The sequence below is a fragment of the Brachionichthys hirsutus genome, chromosome 3 (genome assembly GCF_040956055.1).
Source record: "Brachionichthys hirsutus isolate HB-005 chromosome 3, CSIRO-AGI_Bhir_v1, whole genome shotgun sequence".
Lineage (NCBI taxonomy): Eukaryota > Metazoa > Chordata > Actinopteri > Lophiiformes > Brachionichthyidae > Brachionichthys > Brachionichthys hirsutus.
Genome location: NC_090899.1, coordinates 3,867,738 through 3,888,154, shown reverse-complemented (window position 1 = coordinate 3,888,154; position 20,417 = coordinate 3,867,738). Strand labels below are relative to the sequence as shown.

The 20,417-nt window shown below is 41.9% G+C and overlaps 4 protein-coding genes across 6 annotated transcripts; 2 read left to right on the top strand and 2 right to left on the bottom strand.

The window, feature by feature from the left end:
* The first annotated feature begins 2,663 nt into the window (after positions 1-2,663).
* On the top strand, positions 2,664-3,990 carry LOC137916669 (trypsin-2-like). Its single transcript, XM_068759645.1, has 6 exons — positions 2,664-2,707; positions 2,890-3,040; positions 3,129-3,379; positions 3,475-3,611; positions 3,695-3,796; positions 3,897-3,990. The coding sequence occupies exons 1-6, from the start codon at positions 2,668-2,670 to the stop codon at positions 3,942-3,944; spliced, it is 729 nt and encodes a 242-aa protein (XP_068615746.1). The 5' UTR covers positions 2,664-2,667; the 3' UTR covers positions 3,945-3,990.
* Positions 3,991-5,658: 1,668 nt separating this feature from the next.
* LOC137916690 (trypsin-2-like) lies at positions 5,659-7,315 on the bottom strand. 3 transcript variants are annotated; one of them, XM_068759676.1, is made up of 5 exons: positions 7,276-7,315; positions 7,026-7,183; positions 6,672-6,923; positions 5,913-6,041; positions 5,659-5,811 (listed from the first exon to the last, which is right to left on the bottom strand). In XM_068759676.1, exons 1-5 carry the CDS (start codon positions 7,313-7,315, stop codon positions 5,659-5,661), a joined length of 732 nt encoding a protein of 243 aa, XP_068615777.1. The 3 variants fall into 3 exon arrangements, with proteins under 3 accessions (XP_068615777.1, XP_068615762.1, XP_068615769.1); XM_068759661.1 differs by having other exon boundaries at positions 5,913-6,049; positions 6,677-6,923; XM_068759668.1 differs by having other exon boundaries at positions 5,913-6,049; positions 6,677-6,923; positions 7,026-7,177.
* Positions 7,316-8,946: 1,631 nt separating this feature from the next.
* On the top strand, positions 8,947-10,321 carry LOC137916679 (trypsin-like). Its single transcript, XM_068759652.1, is given in 7 exon segments — positions 8,947-8,991; positions 8,994-9,039; positions 9,116-9,275; positions 9,362-9,460; positions 9,569-9,732; positions 9,947-10,083; positions 10,169-10,321. Coding segments are annotated over 7 exon segments (804 nt in total).
* A 315-nt stretch (positions 10,322-10,636) lies between these two features.
* Positions 10,637-18,297, bottom strand: cblc (Cbl proto-oncogene C, E3 ubiquitin protein ligase). Its single transcript, XM_068757721.1, has 11 exons — positions 17,945-18,297; positions 15,277-15,423; positions 15,033-15,189; positions 14,608-14,729; positions 14,395-14,532; positions 14,223-14,310; positions 13,955-14,086; positions 12,459-12,638; positions 12,101-12,153; positions 11,649-11,704; positions 10,637-10,957 (listed from the first exon to the last, which is right to left on the bottom strand). The coding sequence occupies exons 1-11, from the start codon at positions 18,295-18,297 to the stop codon at positions 10,854-10,856; spliced, it is 1,530 nt and encodes a 509-aa protein (XP_068613822.1). The 3' UTR covers positions 10,637-10,853.
* Between the last annotated feature and the right edge of the window lie 2,120 nt (positions 18,298-20,417).

The following is a 20,417-nucleotide window of genomic DNA, read 5'->3' as shown; positions in this document are numbered from 1 at the left end:
ATACAAACGGATTGTGCATAGAACTCCCGAGTGCCTTCTTCATGGTTTTGTTTTATCTGTGTTTATTATAATTGAACGATATTATTCTACTCTTAAAAAATAAAACTAAACACAGGTTAGAACTCTTTTTTTTACCATATGATATTAATAATAATAATAATGCATTGATTTTATATAGCGCTTTTCTGGGTACTCAAAGACGCTTTACATTGTATGTGCATTATTCATTCACTCCATACTTGGTAAGGTGACAGGGGCGAGGCTGCCAATCTCAGCCATCAGTCCTCCTGAGGTGTGCACTCATGTCCTCCAACAATTTTGTCATCCTCAGTGGCAACTGAAAGAAAAGTATTTATGTCCCTATAAAACTATCTGCAGAGAAATATGAAAACATTTAAATCGGTTGCCTCTTTGCCTCTTTGTACCTTTTTCTTTTTTTCTTTTGGCTTATGATCAATCCAGCCTTAAAGGCTTGGTATTCCGAACACTAAAATCACTCTGAGATTGGTTCTATTTGTTGTTGCTTTCTAAATGTGGGCAGTACTTACACACAGCACCTAGGAGCACAGCAAAGACCAGAGGCTTCATGTCTGTTTGAATGCAGATGAAGACGCAAAAAAATGTTTCTGAACCCATGCCTGGTTTTTATTGATTGCCTCAGCCTGTGCCAGCTGTCAGGCGCACCCCTGGTGCTGCTGACTCAACAAAATCTCAAAGTGGACTGATGGGGAAACTATGCCAAAGTCATTAAAAATGCACAATTTAAATGGGATTCTAGTTTGAGGATGATGTTCGGTCGGTTCAGTGAACCCTTATGGATCTATATTGTTTGTAATATTGCTGTAGTATTCGCTCTGTTGTTGATCTGGCCTGGTTTGATCCCGGTATGTTTTGCACAGGTTGTAACCGGTACCTCGACCCTGACTTTGGTTACAGATGGTGTCAGGTGGAGCTTCTCTCACAGACTGTTGTGGGATTAAATTTGCTCTTCCATATAATGTAACAGCTGTAAATGTACACAGTATATGAACTAGAAAAGTGCAAACCTCCACCAAGGCACCAAAAAAACAAAAACAAGTGGTCATATATTTAAAAATTCCCTGATTACCGATTTTTTAACTGATTTTTAAATCCGAAGCTGAAAAAAAAAAAAAAATACTTGAAACAAATCTTTGATTCTAATGTGCAATTGTTTTCTTTGTTTATTTGCATTATTAATGCAACTGGTTTCTATTATTATTGCAGTTGCATTATTAATGCAACTGGGGATGAAATACAAATACACTGTTCAAGGCTTGATGAGAGCATCAGCAGCATTTTAAAGATCACATATTATACTCTTTTTCCACCAGTTCCCAGACATTTCTATGAGATATCTGTGACAGTCTTTGGTCAAAATAGCAAACAGATGCTGCAGGACAGCGTCCGTCCTTTCTGTCAGAACTCAAACAGTTCTGTCACCTGATGGTTTATTTTGCTGTTTTTGGGTTGATAATGACCCAAAACCACCATAATAGTGTCAAAACATTGGAAAAGTGAGTTTTTCTCCTTTTAAAGTAAATATTTTATATCCAACTTAGATTGAGAAAGAAAAAATAAGGAAACCTGTGGCTTGACAGGCCTTGATAATCTACAGACTGTATTCACTCATAAAAAATGGTTCTCTCTAACAGAGAAAGACCATTTTTTCAAATCCAAATACATTTTGCGACAAACGCTTCTACATTTCATACTTATAATACAGATAATGTAGGTATTATTTCAGTGCCTCCTTTCACTTCTGTAAATGTTCTGGATATTGTTTTAACCGTTGCTTTCTACGCATTTTGAAAGGAGATTTTACACAGATAATCGTTTCTTTCTCTAAGTCATCTCACCGCTCATGTCTTAATTTAGCTTTTAGATAACATGTGCTGAGAAACGCACAGCTGGGAGATACTGTGTCCACGCATATCTACATACAGCTGTGAACAGTGTGTCTGTGCAATTTGACCACAAGATGTTCTTCAGTAGGTGGTGGAGTTCTATATTTATATATATATATATATATATATATGGTGATCAAAAAGCTGTAGCACTAAAAAAGGCCCCTAGAACCAAAGAAGTAACCTAAAATGACAAAAGAAATCATCCATCCTATAGTTAATTATTAATGTTCTTATAATAAAAACATTAATCATCAAATATTAATATTAATCACCAAACCATAGATCTGCACCAGCTGAAAGTAAAAACCATTTCTCACTGAACCATAGCCATTGAGAAAAAGACTCTGGCTGTGGATTCAGTGTGGTGTAGATATTTTATTATATAAACTGTTGAATTTCATAAATAACGTTAATAGATTGTTTAAATATTGGGGCTCAGAGACAAATTCAATTTAATTGTATTGTAATATATCAACAAATACATAATGCATTATTGGTCATTATTCATATTAGTCATTAGGATTTTTCTAATTTGCCGACTTTGCTGAGAAATCTACCCTCACTTCTACTTATTTTCTTAGTCTAGAAATGAATAACTGAATCCCAAGACCCCCGCCACAGAGATTGGCTCCAAATTGACCAATGAGGATGGTCGAAGGGGGCGTGGCAGCTCTCCTCACTGTGGATAAAAGGCAGTGCCCTGGGTGAAGACCCTCATCAACAGGATCACACAGCAACCATGAGGTGTCTGGTCTTCTTTCTGCTCGTCGGAGCCGCTTGTGAGTATGATGACCGCCGAGCTTCATCCCAATAGTGGGTCCAGAGCATCTCTAAAGCTCTAATACTGAAACGAATAATGGAGTTTATACGTCTGTAAACACACAAAATGATATTCCACATTTAAACAGCTGCCTGTCTTTGTAAGTAAGCGACACGCTTGTTGATATTTGTGTATTTCCAGTTGCCACGGATGAGGACAAGATCGTCGGAGGGTATGAGTGCACCCCTCACTCCCAGCCCCATCAGGTGTCTCTGAACTCCGGCTACCACTTCTGCGGCGGCTCCCTGGTCAACAAGAACTGGGTGGTGTCTGCTGCTCACTGCTTCAAGTCGTAAGTCGCTCTTTGATAGGGTTAGCTTCCTGGCCTTATTTTGACTTCCCCAGGCGTCGTGCACGCTGACGCTCCCTCTCCTCTCCAGCCGTGTTGAGGTCCGTCTTGGCGAGCACAACATCAGGGTGACCGAGAACACCGAGCAGTTCATCTCGTCCTCCCGCGTCATCCGCCACCCCGAGTACAACAGCTACACGATCGACAATGACGTCATGCTGATCAAGCTGAGGGAGCCCGCCACCCTCGATGAATTTGTGCTGCCCGTGGCTCTGCCCCAGGCCTGTGCCCCCGCTGGCACCATGTGCAAAGTCTCTGGCTGGGGCAACACCATGAGCTCCAGTGAGTAGCGTCTGAAGTTCAACAGCTAGGATCTGCAGAATGGTTTAGGGTCATATTTTCCTATTTCCACTCATACTTTGTTTTATCAACTGCAGCTGCTGACAAGAACAAGCTGCAGTGCCTGAACATCCCCATCCTGTCTCAAAGGGATTGTGATAACTCCTATCCTGGTATGATCACTGACTCCATGTTCTGCGCTGGGTACCTGGAGGGAGGCAAGGACTCTTGCCAGGTATGTGATTCAATGTTCAGGCAGGAATAGAGCAATGACCGCGGCTTTGAAGTCATTTCACGCTCCACACCTTGTGTTCTCAGGGTGACTCCGGTGGCCCCGTGGTGTGCAACCAAGAGCTGCAGGGTGTTGTGTCCTGGGGATACGGGTGTGCTGAGAGGGACCACCCCGGCGTCTACGCCAAGGTAACAGGATATCTACTCAACACGCTGTGTTATTTTATTTTTCCTGTCATCCTTGCTATTCAAAGTCACTAATCCCAACGTTGTATGTTTTAATTTATAGGTCTGCATCTTCACCGATTGGCTGGAGAAGACCATGGCCAGCTACTAAATGGTCCGAACAAGAATGCCAGTCAAACAGCTCAACATCTTTGAACCTTTGTTCCATCTTTTGTACTGGACAAAATAAACAAATAAACATTTAAAAGCACATTATTTTGGTCAACTTACTTTACTCTGTCATGTGTTGCACACTTGGACTCACACATGTCTGACATGATATGATTAGAATATTATGATTGCTATAAGTCTGCATTGTGAATTATGAATATTAAGATATTTTTACCTCAAAATAAATTGACTTCCGACTCAAATTTAAATAATTATTAATACGTAACTCATCCAGGGTCAAATTGTTTTTAGCAGCTTCTGCACACATGAATTATGTAAATGGGTCAATAACTAAATATGCAAAAGTTGAAAAATATATATATAAATACGTATTTTAACATTTCCTTTCTAGCTCTACAAGCTGGAAAAGTGTAACAACAACTTGATATCCTTGAGAAAATTCATCAGGACACTGAAGGCAATACAATACTTCTTATTTTCTGGTGGATTCGTTGCTGACAGAAAAAAGTTGCTTTGATTTTAAATATACTGTGTGGAGTGTTTTTGTCTTTTAGGGGGAGGCTGTGAAACAAACAAACAAAAAAGGCGTCAGTGAAGAAATGCTAAAATAGATTTTGAGATGAACAGAAAATGAGTTTATTTTGTTGAAGAGGTCAATAACCCGGGCAAATCTAGAATTCAGCTGCGTAATTTTGACCACCCGTACTTTCGTAGGACATTTCTTTCCAAGCCACACAGAAAGAATAATGAATTTGTATCATTTCCATTGTATTGATTATTAGAGTCTGACAGGTGTTTTATTTTGAAAAAACGACCGGATTTTCTCCAACGTAACAAGGTCACGTTGCTCCTTCTGCAGCAGGAGTGGCAGGTCAAGGAGGAGGCCTGATCAAGGTTGGTGTATGAAGCTACCAAGGACAATTTAATAACCTTTTGTTGATGATCCAGGATTTTTACAAATATTAGACCGGGTTGTTGTTGTTTTTTTCCTTGATGGAGGTTCGTGATCCCCGAGTGCTTTTCTTTTTCAAGCATTTCTCTGCCTCATGGAGCACACAAACACCTCCTAGAACTAAACCCTGTGGCAAACTGAAAAAAATAATGTTAGATTCTGGATTGATTCTGAATCTCCTGATGTTCGTCACTCAAAACTAAAACAGCGTCAAATCCTCATCTTCACATAAAGTCCCCTTTTTTTTAACTTTCTCACAACAAAGAGAATCATTCTCAAGAAATCAAACAATTTTGCCAAAAAACACATGTGATGGACCATTTCTTCATTTTCTGCCAAACAACTTTTGAACCAAAAAAACCCCCCCATACACGAGAGATTTTTTTTTTTTTTTTACTTTTTTCTTTGAATTTCTCTGTTTTGTAAAGATGAGATTTATGCACAAGTTGTGAGTTTTCAATGGATAATTCCAGTGGAAATCAAACTCCTTTTCAAATTATTTTTCGATGATAAATAGTCTTTTTGAAATCAAGTATTGAAAACGTCTTACAGTAAGATGCAGCATCATTTTTTTCATCAACAACAAACACACTGGTGCATCGCAAAATAGATTTTATTGATCGTGCCCAGACTTAAGACATCCCTGTTTCTCTTTCTCCTTCTCTCTCTTGCTGCTTCTCTCCTCCTCTCTGCCCACCACCTCCTCCTGTCACTCTGGTTTCTCCTCTCTCTTGGAGGCAGCCTAGCTGTATCTGGTGAGAATATCGGAAATCCAGGGCAGCAGCGAGCAGACTTTGGTGTAAACGCCTGGGTAGTTAGGTTGAGCACAGCCCTGGCCCCAGGAGACAATACCCTGCAGCTCATCATTGCACACCAGAGGACCACCGGAGTCACCCTGATACGAGACAAAGCAGAAGCAGAGAAGGGTTTACACTTTCCATCATCATCATCATCATCATCATATATGGTTGTGATGTTAGTGCTGCGTGGACATACCTGACAGGCATCCTTGCCTCCCTCCAGGTATCCGGCACACACCATGCGATCAGTGATCATCCCTGGGTAGGAACCTTCACAGTCCTTGTTGGACATGATGGGAACTCTCACACACCGGAGTTCAAATGGGTTGAACACTGCAAATAAGAACAAGGAAGTCAGACTTAATAGAACGTCATGCCTCTCTGTGGAGCCGAGAAAAGAAAAGGTGTTTAAATCTCCACCAAAACTGCTAGCCAAGCTCCTCCCTTGGAAAACGATTGTCCAATCATCAGCAAGCACATGGCGTGACTATCAGGCTTGGCTTGTTTTCACATGTTGAAATGGTGTGATTGTTAATACTCAAACACAAAAGCTAATGTATGAGGACTGGATTGAACAACGGTGTCACTGTTTTTTTTTTTCCAGAGACAGGAGGAGGTGGTGGGTCGAGAGGAGGAGAGAAGCAGCAGGAGAGAGGCTGCAAATAAGCAGAGGGCTTAAGAAAAAGAGAGGAAAAATATGGTAGGGAACTCTATAAATAAAGTTTATATTAGAAATCTAGCACCTCACCTGGAGACCATGTTATCTGCTATAATTGGAATTTTTTTTGCTAGAATTTGACTTTAAAAAAGAATGTCAAGAGATAAAAACAGGGTTTTGGAGCGATCAGAGCAAATACGTCACGAAACAGCAGAACCACAACAAAATAAACGTCCTTAACTGTAAATGAAATATCTGAATGTGTTTCAATGACTTTAATGTCATAATCGAGCACATCTCACCTTCATCCGTGTAGACGTTCCCCCATCCTGATACCGTGCACATGTCACCGGGCTCGGCGCAGGCTTTGGGAAGGGCCACAGGTTTCACGTACTCGTTTATCGTGGCGGGGTGAGCCAGCTTCATCAGCATGACGTCGTAATCCAGGGTTTGGTAGTCGTAACTTTCATGCCAGTAGATGGCATCCACTGACATGTACTGCTCTGTGCCCTCGTTCACCCAGAGGTGGTGGTCACCCAAGACAGCGATCTGAGAAAAGGGGCTGAAATAGAGATGTTTTTATAAGACTTGTGCAAAAAGGTTCAAATAAATGTAAAAAAATGTTTGCAATAAAATAAAAATACAAAAAACTAACTTTTGCCAGCAGTGGGCAGCAGAGATGATCCACTGGTCGTTGATGAGGGAGCCGCCGCAGAAATGGTAGCCGATATTGATAGACACCTGCCATGGAATTCCATGGGGGGTACACTCATAGCCCCCCACGATCTTGTCATCCGTAGGGGCTGCAGCTGTGGTGTAAAATAAATGGAAAAATTACTTATATTTATGAAAGTTTCCGGCATTTTCTCTCACCAGACTGTTGCTCATGCTGCTGCTTTACCTGCAGCTCCCAGGAGTGCGAGAAAAATCAGGCCAATCATCTTGCGTCTGACTCGAGCCTTCCTACGACCAGACTGGATGAGAAGAATCTGTCCTTCACTGTATTTATAGCTAATCTCTTCCATTAGTACCTGCACCTCTACGCCCCTATAATATTCAGCCTTCCCACCCCTAATTCGGTCCGCTCCTCCCGTCCAAAACCCTGACCTGAAAAACAATCTTATCTTCTTTTGGCCCAAGTTTATCCTTCCAGTTAATAAGTGTAATGCAAATAGCTTTTTAGGGGACTTATTATTCAACTATTTTAACAGCCATATTGTATTATTACACACTGGTTTAAAATAGAATACAATAATTTCATTTTCTTTTTATGATGAAAATGTTAATTGTCTTAATCAAGGGTCATTTTGTAAAATGAAATGAAATTTATCATTCCATCTTCTTGAAGAAAATGCAAAATGGATGGAATAAATTAAATACATGGAGCTATGTGAATAACAAATGATATATTCTATGATGATAATAATAATAATAATCATCATAATATGTTCAAATAAATAAAAGTCACTAAAATAATATACTATAAAAATATCCACAGATCAATTAAAGCATAAACCAGAGGGTATAAATTATGGAGATTTTGTTATACTAAGATTTGCGCAAATGGTTTATTTATATAATATTTAAATTTATTAAGATTTGCCTGCTAGTTTTGAATGCTCGTAAAACATAACAACCGCCTGCTGAGAAAATCCGCTCACCAGAAGATGTCCAGAAGACACTTGCTGTTTGTTCACAAAAAAGACTTCAAGTCGCTTTACTTGTGTCATCTCAGAACAGATTTGAACAGCACAGTTCAGACTCGTCTGCCTTTCAGCGTGAAGCTGTGAAAAGAGAAACGCAAGAGCTCTCAATAAAACTGACAGCAGTGGAGAGTAGTATGGAGAGACTGAGAATTCTGTTTTCCTTTCTTAATAGTATAAGAATGAATATATGAAGTTGAACGATTTGTGAATATTGATTTCACTCTCGCTGCGAACATTGTTCTCTTTAGCTGAATCTCCGTTGTGTGCTGTACAAACAGGATTTATTGTGATTTATTATACTGACACATATAAAGAGGGCTAACTTGAATATATCTACTCAGTACAGTTCCATTGCTGGTGACTGTGAAATCCACACGCAGTTTAGTCTTTTACTCCTGAGAGGACAGATGATTCTGTTCTCACAACTCTTGGATCTCATTCAACAACAAGGAGGGAAAGAAGCAGATGTAATTTCTCCAAGTTAGCTATAAGTAAGTTGTAAGTAAGCTTAATTTATATAAGTATAGCAATATATATGCATGTCAAGGTAGCTCTGTAAAATAGAAAGTGAGAATATAAATGCTTTGTCAATGAACAGCACACTGAGTTTACGTGCAATGAAATTTCATAAATGAACGCGATATAAATAAATAAAAATAACAGATAGAGAATCCCAAACAGGTGTTTAATGTTTGGAGACCCTGACCTCGATGGGGCAGGACTGGGCAAAACCAGCAGCACGATAAGGGAGCAGATTGACTTGGTGCCAAAGTAAGAACCGAGTGCGAGGACACAGATGTGATCGGCAGATGGAGGGGGGAGGAAAGGGGGGACAAGCTGAGCCCGGTGGGGCCGGAGGCGTATAAATGCATGAGCAGAGGTGTGTCCCGGTGTCTTCTGATCATTCACCTGAGACACCATGAGACTGCTGGCTCTGCTGCTGATGGTCGGCGCTGCCGGTAATGCGAGAACGCATATGAATCCTGGTTTTATACATATACATACATTACTTGATGTGTGTTTGTGTGTGTGCAGTAGCGGCAGTTCCCCGCGAAGATGGTCGGATCATTGGCGGGCAGGAGTGTGAGCCTCACTCTCGTCCATACATGGCGTCCCTCAACCTGGGCTACCACTTCTGTGGTGGGGTGCTCATCAACAACCAGTGGGTGCTCTCCGTTGCTCACTGCTGGCAAAAGTAAGTGTGTGAGGATGTTACAAAGACTGCACTGAAATATTCATACCTGGTGCCTATATCAGTACTTCCTTACCGTCCTTCCTCAGCCCCTACGCCATGCAGATCATGCTGGGAGAACACGACCTGCGAGTATTTGAGGGTACCGAGCAGCTCCTGAAGACCGACACCATCATCTGGCACCCCGAGTGAGCGAAATAATCCGATGAGCAACTCCTTTGTTCTGAAAAGCGTAGAATTCTGCGACCGCCTGCATCGTTCAGCTCAAAGCTCATTTCAGATTTCTCTGTTCCCAGTTATGACTACCAGACCCTGGATTTCGACATCATGCTGATCAAACTCTACCACCCGGTGGAGGTCACGGAGGCAGTCGCTCCAATCTCCCTGCCCACGGGATGCCCCTACGGTGGGCTCGGCTGCTCCGTGTCCGGCTGGGGCATAACTGCAACGGAAGGCGAAGGTGGGTAGGACGATGGTGATTCTGAATGAACAGCAAAAGTGTGCACGCTCACTCAGTGTTGAATTCATTGGACACAATGTGATGCTGGATTATTTTGAATGAATGGAAAAATGTGTTGAAGGCCACACAGGTACAAAATGAAATAAGTAATGATGACATACCCAGAATAATATACTCCAAAATCATGTCTTTCTCTGCCGTGTCCCCATTGCAGGAACCACACCCGCCCGTCTGCAGTGTTTGGACGTGCCCATAGTGGACGACCAGCAATGTGAGGAAGCCTATCCTGGCATGATCACACGCAGGATGTTGTGTGCCGGGTTCATGGACGGAGGCAGAGATGCATGCAATGTGAGTTTTGACATTCAGTTATCAGCTGGACTCATTCTCGTTCCTTCAGTGTGTAACGGCTGGCATTCCTCCCTCTGTGGATCAGGGCGACTCCGGCAGCCCTCTGGTGTGTTTCAACGAGGTCCACGGCTTGGTGTCGTGGGGCCAGGGATGCGCTCTGCCCGACTACCCTGGAGTCTACGTCAAAGTGTGTGAATTCCTCCCATGGCTTGAAAACACCATGTCAACCAACCCCTGAGGAAATGAGCCTTATTTCACTGTCATCCCCCCCAGCCCCCATTACTCCATCCCACTCATTGCAACTTATCTTACAGCCCCACCTGGTGCCTTGGCTCCTTTGTTTTCCACCTCCTATGTCCAAACTCGACTCACGCGTGCCAGAATTTAGAAACCAAAATAAAACCACTTGGTTTTTAATCATTCTGCAGTTGTGTGTTCATATTCTCATTTCCACAGTGGGAGGAAATAAAGCTTACCAAATGAAAGTCCTTTGAAGTTGAACGTGTTTTTATTTGTGATTTTACATCACGTATAAGTATGACTTCATCCACTTATACATAACGCAGTTTATATTATGTCACATATTCATCTTAGATGTATTATATCCCCCCTCAGTTACTTCACATGTGTTTCTGGTCAAATTTGATTAAATTCTCAGCCTCAGAAAATGATTTTCTATCATAAAGAAATGGGATTGTGTGTAAGAACATGCGCTGAACCTGCTCGTTAAAGTAACTATTTTCTAGTTATTTTAGTTGATGCTGTTCTTGTCATCTTCCCAGCCCGTATTTGTCGTTCACTCTCCTTTCTTCCATCTGTTTTTGCCTTTGTCTCTGTTCAGTCTGACCGGCGGGTCCGAGCCACGCTGCTCTGTCTGCAAACAAATGCAGAAAAGGCTCGTAAAAAAATAAATAAAAAAAAATCACAATAATAAAGTGTAAAAGTCCTGATTTAAGACATGTTGTAATTTCCCAAAAGCAAAAATTGAAAGGTGTCTGCTGGGAAATGACGATGCAGTAAAATGGAAATGGAAAAACGGCTGTTCTGTAATTATTAGTCCCACTGAAATGTTCATTCCATTCCATTTTCTAACCGCTTAACCCGCTATCGGGTTGCGGGCCAAGCTGGAGCCAATCCCAGCAGTCAATGGGCGAGAGGCGGGGGACACCCTGGACAAGCCGCCGGTCCGTCGCAGGGCAACACAGAGACATACAACCAGCCACACACACACTCACACCTACGGACAATTTAGCGTCACCAATCAGCCTAAGCTGCATGTCTTTGGAGGTGGGAGGAAGCCGGAGAACCCGGAGAGAACCCACGCAGACACGGGGAGAACATGCAAACTCCTCACAGAACGGCCACAAGCCGGAGACGAACCTGCGACCACCTTGCTGTGAGGCAACAGTGCTTACCACTGCGCCACCGAGCCGCCTTCCCACTGAAATGTATTTAATTATTTTTCCAAAGGGAGGAATGACATTTATGGTAATAGTTTTCTATAGTGCAGAATAGCCTTACATTCTCTTTAGCTACCACCAATGTTTGTGTACGGTACAACTTACTGCTGCCATCCTGCTGGGAGGAGGACAAAATCCTTGCTTCCGCGAGGAAATCAGCACTGGACGAGAAAAACAAAAGAACAATCAAGATATAAAATTAACAGCTCCTAAACAAAGTCGAAATCGGTGCTCAGGCAGAGAAACCAGTGGATGAGGCGTCTCAACCAGTCAGGACCCTGCATTGCTGTGTGACTCCTCCCTTTTACATGTCGTTGGAAACTCTCCATTTTAACTTAATTGATCATAATTTGCTTTTAGGTCATATAGCAATAACACAGAGAATGTATTCTTAGAATTAGAAGACTTAAATAGAACGTCCACAATACATGAATTCACGACCAGCAGAATGCGCGCTGAAAGGCATCCAAAGTAAATCTCAGTTATTGTGTGTTTGAAAATGTGAAAATAGCCTCATATTCAGATTAACAGCTGCTCTGCTCTATTCCGTGCCTCACCTCTTTGAGCGTTGTTTGTGTCTTCTTCGTTCTTCATCTCCACTGTGAGCCTCCTGAAGCAATAAAAGAAAATGCAGGCGTCAGCGACGACGCATGGCCACACACAATACCTCTGTGGAGCCTCTGCAGGACTGTCTGAATTAAATTATTTCAGTCTAATATCTGCAGGGATTCCAAAAATCAACAAATCACATCAACAAGATGCGATTCGATTATCTCGGAGGGATGCTACCAAGCCAGCAGCTCGGAATTGTTGTAATTGTAGTAATGTCTTCTCCAAACTTCATATCAATCCATCTGCTAGCTGTTTATATTTCTAGTCTGACCTCCGTTGGAAAAAAAAAAAGAATTCACGCACCTTCCTGTGGGCGGACATTTCTTTCACTATGGCTTCAATGTCCTCATGGTCCTCTTCCTCTGCATCCTCCTCTTCCTCTGCCTCCCACAGGCCGCTGCCTGGCAGGTAAGGTTCGACAAGGACCGCCTCCATCCCTCTGATGTCACAGCGACAGTATGGACAGGTGTAGCCAGATGACTTCTGCTGAATAAATATGAACAGCAAGTCATGGACAGAGCAATGGAAGCATTATTTGAATGTCGTTTCATCGCCACTTTACTGTGAGATAAAGATGATGGAAAATACTACGGTCAACTAGTTCAACTCAGAGAGCGCAGACCTCCGTCAAGCAGCTTATTCCCCTCATAATTAGATTTACACCGTCCACATGGTGATCTGGATCATCACTAAAAGGTTATAAATTGTTCTTGGTGTCTTTATACACCAACCATGAAAAGTAAAAGTGAATCAGAGTTGATTTTTGAATCCGTTGTCTTAGTAACGGACAGGCGGATAAACAGACAGGCAGACAGACAGACACTGCAGAATACATCACTTCCGCCTCGGCAGAGGTAACGATTCGTTTTTATTGTGTTAGCATTCAGGCTGTTTTGGCTGTAATGTAAACTCACTGTTGATCAGGAAATGACCTTGACCGCAATCTAGACTTTCAACTTACAGTTTTCCATTGAGGTCTGACAGCCGAGGCGTGAACGAGCCTTGTGCACAGGAAGTTCTCAACCAAATGTCAGGACCTGCTAGGCTGCATCTAAAAGCTGTTTTGCACCTCCTGTGCAAAATGGAAGGCTTCTGGCCAGCACTGGAGCATGTAATTGTAATTCACCAGCAGCAGTTTTGATTGTATTTAGGTGTCTTTGCATGATTAAAAGAGGAAGAAGGACGTTGGGGAAAATATCAATGTCGGGCATGCTGTCTAAATAATGACTAGTGACAATTGAAATGTGATCAAACCAGTTTAGGATCCTACAATGTAGTAGTAGTAGTAGTAGTAGTAATTTATTTCAGTCAGTATCTTAAATGAGAACAAGGAATTTAAAAAAAAGAAAAAAATCAACAACATAACAATGACTGAAAAGGTATTGGCCAATGTCAGTTTAGATGCTGTGGATCTATAGCTGCGAGGTAGCAGACGTGACGTGGTCCATTTCAGGGAAAAAAAAAAGAATTCACACACCTTCCTGTGGGCGGACATTTCTGGATCAACAGAAGAGATCTGCTCCTGCTAATATTTCCAACTTTTCCTGAACATTTCATCAAGATCTGTAAGTAACATTTTGAGTTATGTTGCTAACAGACAGACAGACAGACAGACAGACAGACGCCAGTGATTACATACCCTCTTCCTCAGAGGAGGTAAAAAAAATAAAAAAAATAATCTAATTTGTTATACCCAGACAGAGAGACAGCCTCTCATTTAAACATGGCGTGCACGGTTTTGAAACACACGACATGCATTGGATGTATTCCAGGGCGGTTAGTGGTTTGCAGGTTCGTACCTGCCAGCCTATGAGACAGGGTTTGCATAGGAGATGCCCACAGGGCTGGAGACGAGTGTTCTTATCCCTCTCTGCACAGATCTTACACAGCTGGAAGGTGCTGCCGATGTCGCAGTAGAGCTCATACTGCTCCTGTTTGGTGTTGAAGGAGTGATGGGCAAACAGAAAAGATGAATAAATCTATGAGCTATGGCGTCTTTTGTTTCACTTCAGGGTATTGCTGGCAGTTTGATAAATTGATAATGAGGTATAAAGTGCACCCGCTTACTTCTGTGACTGTAACTTTGCCCCTCGGCAGCGGCTCACACAGGCTTGTCAGGTCGGGGTTCACATCGCGACCGTCTGGGTAAAGGTAGCTGCAGGCGCAAAACACACACCATTTACAGAAGAGGCACAAAAAAGACAAAAAGAAACACAGAGCTGCGTGTGTTTGTCCTGACCAGCCTTCCTTGAAGCCCTTAATGAGTGATTGGTAGAGGGGTACGTTCTGGGGGATGGTCTGGATGATTTTTCCTTCGTTGGTCACGTGACCAATGGCCCACTGGCCCATCCTCGTGCTGCTCAGGCGAAATATGTAGCTGAAAGGGAACCAAATCAGCTTTTGTTTTCTGAAATGCGCTTCAGTTCGTGTTTGTTGCCGAGCTCCTCCTCACCTCCCAGGTTTGTGCAGGTGGTTTCCCAGACGACCTACAACCTGGTCGTAGGTGAGGAAGGCCATGTAGCCCGGATGAGCCACTGCTAACAGGTTCCAGTTCCTTATGAGAGACCTCCAGGGCTAAAATTAGAGGATGTGAACTCAATAATTGCTAATGAAATTATTTTTTTTACAGTGCTGTAAATCAGAAGATGACATGAAACAGTGAAACAGGTGGATGTAATAAAGGTTGTAGTAGTAATAACAGTAGCAGTAGAATTTGTTGTAATTAAGCTTCTGGCTGTTGTGCTAAATTCATTGTGCAGATATCACAACGGTCATATTTTCATGTAAATCTCTGCAAAACAAAAGCCAAGTAAGCTACATAAATTCAAATCATTCTATTCATATATTTAATCAGATGATGATAAAATTACAGCTCACCCGAAACAGTCTCGTAAAGATGTCAAACTCAAACACGGAGATGTGGCTGTTACAGGTAAGATCTATGGTCGACTTCAGCGCCAGGGACTCCATCTTTTCCTCAAATGCGTGCACACTCTTAAGACACTCTTTAAAATGGCTCCACTGCACTATGCACCTGTCAGAACACACGAGTGACATGTGGAGCTGTGATCACATCTAACAATAACAGATAATTGCTAAAAAAATAAACACCCATACTCACTTGTTGCCAAAAGAATTTCTCCAAAATTCCGCAGCTTCTGTCTTTGTCACCTTGTAGGTGTCACCTTGAAAAGACCCCTCGGGAAACATGGTCTTCATTTCCCAGAGAATGTGACTGAACAGCAAGGACAGTTTGGTCAGGTTCCTCCTGAGAATTAAGAGTAAAACAGCCATTTAGTTGTATTTACAGAAACAGGAATGAAACACCCAGAAATGACAATGACCCAAGGTGTGGTCTCGATACACAAAAGTTCACAATAGCTGATGCATGTTACATGTCTCCTTATAATATTATTAAGAGACCTGTCCAAGGTCTCAGACTTGTAAACTGTATGAAATCAAAAAGCAGACGAAAGAAAAAAAGACATAAAAAGAGGAAATAGACTATGAGTAGGATCAGTTTTAAAGGACTGTTTAGTGAATGAAAATATTTAAAATAGAGAAAAATAGCAAAGTAAAGGCAAAAGGAGAAAAGCTTTTTTTATTAAAGGATTTATTTTTTCTGTCAAGATATATGTATTACCGGTACTGTAAAAAAAAGTTCATGTATGCTATGTTTGAGCTTCCATAAACATTCTGTCAAAAAATGATTTATTCACTTTTTGGTTGATGTGAAATGTACCCTTAATTATAGAATAAAACATGGTACGCAATGAGTACAGACTAAATATGTACTGACTAATACAAATAATTCTACAGCCACCCTTTCTGGGGAACCATAACTCCACTATTACTGCTTTGTTTGAACTCAAACACGCATTAGCATGGCTGACACGTTCCATAGCTACACAATGAAACACAAACACACACAAAAGTACATTCTTGTGTTATATTTCATCTATTATAGCACAAAGGAAAAACACTCTTTGAAAAGGTGAACAGATATCTTTAAGGGAACAGCGTGTACGTGTGTGGGTATATCAACTGCTTTGAAACATAATCGCTGAAACAATCTTTTCATTTCTCTGATTCACCGCTTTTCTTTTCAGAAGCGCGGCTTCCTCACTCCTTTCACCGTCTTGTTTGCTGGGATAAGCTGAAGTAAAAAGTCATTTGCATATCTATCCTGGTAATTTGAATCCACTCCAAAATGTAATGGATTCTTCTTTGGCCCATGCTACGACCCTTCCACCACATTTCAATTTGGAGCCGGACTCTCTCTGTATTCCTTCTGACTGAAACGAACCTGACTGGAAAACTCAACCTTGACCAAGACAGAATTTGAAAGCATTTGCAGATTGAAAATAATAGATACTGATATTGGAACCAAATACAGCCTCCGATCTATCGGATCTATTTCCATCTCCATTAAACCACACCTCACTTTTTACAAAACACTGCTAACACATCTGTGGATATTTTTTGTGCAGATTTTTCAAGGTATCCTGAATTCTTTGTTGTGGAATTTAAATCCGTGGCAATAGAAAATCCACCGATTGTGATGTTTATTTGTTTGGAAAAAAAAGACAGCGATTAAGTGCAATTACAATAATGTTTAATATAAATTCGCATCCAAGCACTCCAACAAAACTCTGATTCACAATTTACTCTCGAGTTTAATGGATTTCGACGCATCACAGAACAACGATCTTCCAGTTTCGCTTTCTGTCATCGGCACCTCCGGCCTGATCTCAGTTCTGTTTTTAGCTTCACATCACGGAAGGAATTTCACTTACTGGAGGGCCAATTATTATTCTTGCCGTCAAACAGTCAGCGTTAATAGAAAGAGAGGGAGTACCTGCAGCTTACTGTCTTGAGTCAAGATAACAAGCTGCAACAATGGAGGCCATTGTGTCAGGATATTGCAGAAAGACAAAAGAGGATATTTATACAATTTGCTCACATGACACTTGGTGGATTTCCTACATGCAGCCCTGGCAGCATGACAAGCCCATCTGTTATCTGGTGGGTGCTGAAGACTTCCGGTGTTGAGGGAATAAATCTTCAAATATGGCTTCTTTTGATTTTCAGCTGATGTGGGGAAACGGCTTGTTTGTGGCATTTTACAGTGTACAAGTTTGACTTTGAGGTCTTTGAAGACTCCGTGAATGCAGCGTTATGGACAGGTGACGAACTCCGTCTCTCCCAGGCAGCTCACATAATGAGTTTGTAATTTCTTTTCACTTGCTCCCCCCCCCCCCCCCCCCCACACATTAGCATCACAAAGGCCCGGTTCTGGCTCCTTGTTCCAACTTCATCATTAGTAATCCACACAGCAACAGGCTGTGGGGGGGGGCGCAGCCCAAATACAAAGTCACGAGTTGTTTCACTTTAACCAAACTGATCGTTTTCTTGCTTTCTTCGGCGAAGTCGACATGTGTGAACCGAGGAAGGTGGATTCTCATATGAGCCCATGTTCCGTGGTGTTTAAAGATGAGGAGGGGTATTCTGTCTGAATAGGTGTGAACGAAATTCATTATGGGATGCTTACAGAATAGTAATAAATTAAAGAAGAAGAAGCTGTGAATAATCCAGACGATTCAGTTGGGGTTTTTGGATCTGCAACATACATGCCACTGGTTGTTTCCAATGGACAGAGCACAAAGACAAACCTAATAATCATGAATGAACGAATGAATGAATGAATGAATGAGCTGAAAACGGAATTTCAACACAAACTGTCCGACTAAGACGTCTCTTGTTTATGCATGCCGGTGCCAGCCTCTTACCTGTAGCTGGACGTTTCCTCATACATCTTCTCGCGTCCCTCTTTGAACAGCAGCACCGCTCGTTCTGTCTTGTCCAGCAGGTTTCTGACGTGGACCCTCAGGTACTGGGCCTCGTCTCCCCGGGACGCCTGACTGCCAGCTGCTCTGGAGCCCCTGTAGGGCTCCCAAACCTGCACGAGCAGCTTTTTCGTCTCGGATACGAGGTCTGGCAGGTACGGCGGATTGTTCCTCAGACCCAGCCTCGGGTTGGCGCACAACTCGTGCAGCTTATTCAGTCGTTTTAGGGCCTTGTCCACCAGCCGCCTGTCTGCACCGGTGGGGGGTTCAGAGTCTCCTGCTGCTGCCGTTGCCATGGTTTTATTTTGAAAGCGTGAGTGGAACTGACCTGTCAGTCTGTCTGCACATGTGGCTGTGCAACAATGATTTTATTTTTCTCACTATTTTTGCCTGGGCGATCTCTTATGAGCAGACATGGGAGTAGAGCTTCGTAATATCCTTCTGTCTTTGGATGTTGAATGTCACATTTATTGTCTCTTAAGTGTATTTTGGGGTCCCCAGCTCCATCTGAAAATCATACATCTTAGCCGTAACTCAGCCGCTGTAACTTTATCCAACAGTATAGCAAAACACATTCAATAATCTCATCTAAAGAAAAAATAAACTCAAAGTTAAGCATTTCCTTCCAAAAACAGCCCCTCCAGTTTGTCGGTATCATCAGTCAGATCAGTCGCACAGTGTCTTTTAAAGTTTCCCCCCCAACTGTAGCAAAATAAGAACGAAAAACAAACAAAGGAAGGAATGGTTTCACGCCGACACTTAAAACACCTCCAGCTTTGTCGACCTTAATCCACTTCTTCCCAACTCTGTCCACCCGAACCCAATCATCAAGTTTCACCCCTTATTTAGCATGCTTACCAGCATTCACACGCACACATCAGCAGCACAGCAGTCCCACGTTGTCATGGTCAACAGAGCTGATCAATCCACTCAGTAGAAACACTCTCCGGCATTGGCTGAGATGTCGCTGATTCTTTTATGTCTCTCTCTCGTTCTCTCTCTCTCTCTCCCCTTTCGGTGAAGCGTTTGATTGATTTCCTGGTTGCAGCCGACCAAACAGGTTTGTGTTCTTCGCTCTGCTGTTCAGGCAGACAAGCTGAGGAAGGGAAACATAAGTAAATATTCAAAACTGAACATTTAACCAGAATCAAACGTAGGAAATACCTCAACAGGTAAAACAAACAAACAAACAACAGCAACAAAAAACTTTAAAAAACAAGGATTCTAGAGCTTACATGTAAAGTTTGGCAACTCCAACATCTTCCTGGATTAGAATTTTAAAACATTATCTCATGTCAGTGCAGCATGTTTGCAATGCAATTAAAGGGATATTAAATTTACATAGTAATTTCTGCCATTAAAAAATCAGTCAGTAGAGTAGAGCCATCATTTTGGTTCCATGCTAAGATATTTTAAAGGCATTTGGATGTCGAGACAGAAGCATTTGGATCCTAAAGCTTTTCCTCTAGCACCACCAAGAGGTTGACATTTGTTTCAAGCTTTTTCAATAACTTTTAAATGGATTGCAATTAAATTGTTTTAAAGATGTGACAATGGTGGACTGTAGCTGGAGCATTCTTTCACTTGCTCCCCCCCCAAATTTCTGTCTTTTTATTTTGGCAGGTTAATTTTATAATGGAGTTGACAGAAGCAAAGTAGAGTTGGGTCTAATTAGGACTTGGATGGGAACTCTTCTGGGAGTTCAAATGATCATTACTTTGTAGAAACAAACATAAACCCGATTGTTTTGTCATAAAAAGTAGTTCCTTTATTTTTTACCTTCACCTTGTGATAATCAGGTTCTATCACAAGTGGGCGGCAACGCACCTACAGGCTGTTTGCAACAGTTATTTACAAAAGAAAATGCACTATGACCACCATATAAATACTGTAAAGTGAAAAAGCGCTCATAAAACTATCTGATTACAAATCAAAGCAGAGCAGCAGCAGAAGAAGGTCCGTTCACATTTCAGAGTTTAACATCTGACAAACTGACCAAACAGTCAGTTCATATCAGCTTTGTGGAAATCCATGGTTTTCATCTGGAGGACTGTTTAATATACATGATGATAATGCACGTGTTATAATATTGAGTAGCAATTATAACATAGCAAATAGAATAGAATGGATCTTTATATTTCTGTGCATTTCTTCTCCAGATCATTAAACCCCCGTCAATGTGTCATTCATTTGCTCTGTCAAACATGGATTCCAGAAGAGACTGGCCGTCAGTGAGGTCATGGCCGTGCTTTTAATAAACTATAGAGGAGGTCGTAACGGCTGCCATGACAGCTGGACAGTATGTCCATGCAGCTTCAGGGTCTTTCGGGGACTTTTATTGTCTGTTTAGACACGAACCTTGACTTTCTGTTGCTGGTACCACACTTCATTGGAAAGAGGAAAGTCCCAAAATCAC